Source organism: Lampris incognitus, chromosome 2 (genome assembly GCF_029633865.1).
Source record: "Lampris incognitus isolate fLamInc1 chromosome 2, fLamInc1.hap2, whole genome shotgun sequence".
NCBI lineage: Eukaryota > Metazoa > Chordata > Actinopteri > Lampriformes > Lampridae > Lampris > Lampris incognitus.
In genome coordinates this window covers 5617344-5621183 of record NC_079212.1, presented here as the reverse complement: position 1 = coordinate 5621183, position 3840 = coordinate 5617344, and the positions used below count along the sequence as shown (strand labels likewise).

The following is a 3840-nucleotide window of genomic DNA, read 5'->3' as shown; positions in this document are numbered from 1 at the left end:
ATGTTTAACTTCAGTCTGTACTGCCGGGACCATGTCTAACTTCAGTCTGTACTGCCGGGACCATGTTTAACTTCAGTCTGTACTGCTGGGACCATGTTTAACCTCAGTCTGTACTGCTGGGACCATGTTTAACTTCAGTCTGTACTGCTGGGACCATGTTAAACATCAGTCTGTACTGCCGGGACCATGTTAAACATCAGTCTGTACTGCCGGGACCATGTTTAACTTCAGTCTGTACTGCCGGGACCATGTCTAACTTCAGTCTGTACTGCCGGGACCATGTTTAACTTCAGTCTGTACTGCCGGGACCATGTTTAACTTCAGTCTGTACTGCCGGGACCATGTTTAACTTCAGTCTGTACTGCTGGGACCATGTTTAACTTCAGTCTGTACTGCTGGGACCATGTTTAACTTCAGTCTGTACTGCCGGGACCATGTTTAACTTCAGTCTGTACTGCTGGGACCATATTTAACTTCAGTCTGTACTGCTGGGACCATGTTAAACATCAGTCTGTACTGCTGGGACCATGTTTAACTTCAGTCTGTACTGCCGGGACCATGTTAAACATCAGTCTGTACTGCTGGGACCATGTTTAACTTCAGTCTGTACTGCCGGGACCATGTTTAACTTCAGTCTGTACTGCTGGGACCATGTTTAACCTCAGTCTGTACTGCCGGGACCATGTTTAACTTCAGTCTGTACTGCTGGGACCATGTTTAACTTCAGTCTGTACTGCTGGGACCATGTTTAACTTCAGTCTTTACTGCTGGGACCATGTTTAACTTCAGTCTGTACTGCTGGGACCATGTTTAACTTCAGTCTGTACTGCTGGGACCATGTTTAACTTCAGTCTGTACTGCTGGGACCATGTTTAACTTCAGTCTGTACTGCTGGGACCATGTTTAACTTCAGTCTGTACTGCTGGGACCATGTTTAACTTCAGTCTTTACTGCTGGGACCATGTTTAACTTCAGTCTGTACTGCTGGGACCATGTTAAACATCAGTCTGTACTGCTGGGACCATATTTAACTTCAGTCTGTACTGCTGGGACCATGTTTAACCTCAGTCTGCGGCACGGTGGCGCCGTGGTTAGCATGGTTACCTCATAGCAAGAAGGTCCTTGGTTTGAGCCCCGGGGTTGTCCACCCTTGGGGGTCGTCCTCTGTGTGGAGTCTGCATGTTCTCCCCGTGTCTGTGTGGGTTTCCTCCGGTTTCCTCCCACAGTCCAAAGACATGTAGGTCAGGTGAATCGGCTGTACTGAATTGTCCCTAGGGATGTGTGTGTGTGTGTGTTGGTCCTGTGATGGGACTGGCGGCCTGTCCAGGGTGTCTCCCCACCTGCCACCCAATGGCTGCTGGGATAGGCTCCAGCATCCCCGCGACCCTGAGAGCAGGATAAGCAATTTGGATGGATGGATGGATGGATGATCAGTTCTGTTCACTACAGTGCACATCCTGTGTGATATCTCAGTAGGTCCGTTTGGGCTGGATGGTAAATGGTTCACCGTTGGTAACCACACTCTTGCTGAGGTTGGTAGATCCACAGCTTGGCCAGCAGGAAGGGAGCACTTTATTAATGAAATGACCTCAGCCAACATGGCCGTCCCCCTTACACCTCCGTACGGTGTTGAAAATCTGTGTCCTCGCTCCGTGTGTCATAGTAGATCCATATGTCCTCTGTGTGTGTGTGTGTGTTTCAGCGGTGTGTCTTTGAACGTACAAGACCTGGCTCCATCATGTGCCGGGGCTCTTTTTGGTGAGTCTGCAACCAGTCTGAGTTCAGTTCAGCTTTACTCAGCTGTGCTGTCACATCGAGCTTTACTGTCCCACTCAGATGCTGCTGTTGAAGGATATTTTGCCCCCCCCCCCCCCCTCTCTCTCTCTCGCTCTCTCTCGCTCTCTCTCGCTCTCTGTCTCTCGCTGTCTGTCTCTTGCTCTCGCTGTCGCTCTCTCTCTGTCTGTCTCTTGCTCTCTCTGTGTCTCTTGCTCTCACTGTCGCTCTCTCTCTCTCTGTCTGTCTCTCGCTCTCTCTGTGTCTCTTGTTCTCTCTCTCTCTCTCTCTCTGTCTGTCTCGCTCTGTCTGTCTCTCGCTCTCTCTGTGTCTCTTGCTCTCTCTGTGTCTCTTGCTCTCTCTGTGTCTCTTGCTCTCTCTGTGTCTCTTGCTCTCACTGTCGCTCTCTCTCTCTCTGTCTGTCTCTCGCTCTCTCTGTGTCTCTTGTTCTCTCTCTCTCTCTCTCTCTGTCTGTCTCGCTCTGTCTGTCTCTCTCTCTCTCTGTCTGTCTCTCGCTCTCTCTGTGTCTCTTGTTCTCGCTGTCTCTCTCTCTCTGTCTGTCTTGCTCTGTCTGTCTCTCGCTCTCTTTGTGTCTCTTGTTCTCGCTGTCGCTCTCTCTCTCTCTCTCTGTCTGTCTCTCGCTCTCTCTGTGTCTCTTGTTCTCGCTGTCGCTCTCTCTCTCTGTCTGTCTCTCGCTCTCGCTCTCTCTCTCTCTCTCTGTCTGTCTCTCGCTCTCTCTGTGTCTCTCACTCTCGCTGTCGCTCTCTCTCTCTGTCTGTCTCTCGCGCTCTCGCTCTCTCTCTCTGTGTCTCTCACTCTCGCTGTCGCTCTCTCTCTCTGTCTGTCTCTCGCGCTCTCGCTGTCGCTCTCTCTCTCTCGCTGTCTCTTGCTCTCTCTGTCTCTCGCTGTCTCTTGCTCTCGCTGTCTCTTGCTCTCCTTGTCTCACTCTCTCTCGCTCTCTCGCTTCCTCTCTCTCATTCGCTCTCTTTCTCTTTTTCTTTCTTTCTCTCGCTTCTTACGTATAAACAATATTTGAACCCAGAACCTGGGTTCAAATATTGTTTATACGTGTAGAAAGAGTCCGTTTTTTGATCATTTTTTTCTGTTGAATAAAGACTTGTTTTAAAATTTTAAAAACTCTTTCTCTCCCTCTCTCGCTCTCTGCCTCTCTCTCTCTCTGCTATAGGTTTCATGAATATGTGTGGTGCTTTCATGGGTAAGTGTCCGAGGCGCCTGTGGATTTGCAGCAAAGCGTATGACCTGCAGCCGTGAACTCTGAGGCACAGAAGAAGAAGAGTGAACAGAGCAGCCAGCGCGAGATGATGTCTGATTACATTTGCAGCGGCGACACGGTGGCGCAGTGGTTAGCGCGGTCACCTCACAGCAAGAAGGTCCTGGGTTCGAGCCCCGGGGTCGTCCAACCTTGGGGGTCGTCCCGGGTCGTCTTCTGTGTGGAGTTTGCATGTTCTCCCCGTGTCTGTGTGGGTTTCCTCCCACAGTCCAAAGACACGTAGGTCAGGTGAATCGGCCATAATAAAATTGTCCCTAGGTATGAATGTGTGTGTGTGTGTTTAATGACTATGTTTAGAGTTGTTTTGGCCAGTGACTATTTAGAGGCTGATGTGGTTTGTGTGTGTTTGCCTCGCAGGCCTGCTGCTGGTCTCGTTCTCCGGCTACCTGATCGAGGTCACCTTGTGGACAGCTGTGTTCTCGCTCATCACAGTAGTGAATTTCACGGGCCTCGGATTCTTCCTTGTCTTTGGAGATGCCCATCGTGTAGACATTGTCCCGATGTCTCCCGGTTCAGTCAGCTCGCCGTGACCTCAGCCATTGTCTGCTGTCCCTCCTGTTTTACTTTGAAGTGCTCACCTGTCTTGTCGTCTCACTTCCTGCCCCAGGTTTCATCATCAGACAACCCCGTGTAGCCCACACCTGTCCCCCCTGCTTTCCCTGTTCCCCTGCCAGATTGTTCTTGTGTCTTCAGCCAAGCTACCCAGCGTACCAATAAGTCTCGATTCTGCCAAGTCTGCCCGTGTTTGATGTCTTCGGCCTGTTCCCTGGACCTCG

At 50.6% G+C, this 3840-nt stretch overlaps 1 protein-coding gene across 1 annotated transcript in view; it reads left to right on the top strand.

The window, feature by feature from the left end:
• Positions 1-3594, top strand: part of LOC130108063 (solute carrier family 17 member 9-like) — an 18453-nt gene extending 14859 nt beyond the window's left edge. Inside the window, exons 11-13 of the mRNA XM_056274904.1 lie at positions 1703-1758; positions 2960-2989; positions 3422-3594. Coding sequence (XP_056130879.1) covers positions 1703-1758; positions 2960-2989; positions 3422-3594 — 259 coding nt within the window. The remainder of the gene's footprint in view (positions 1-1702; positions 1759-2959; positions 2990-3421) is intronic.
• The last annotated feature ends 246 nt before the right edge of the window (positions 3595-3840 follow it).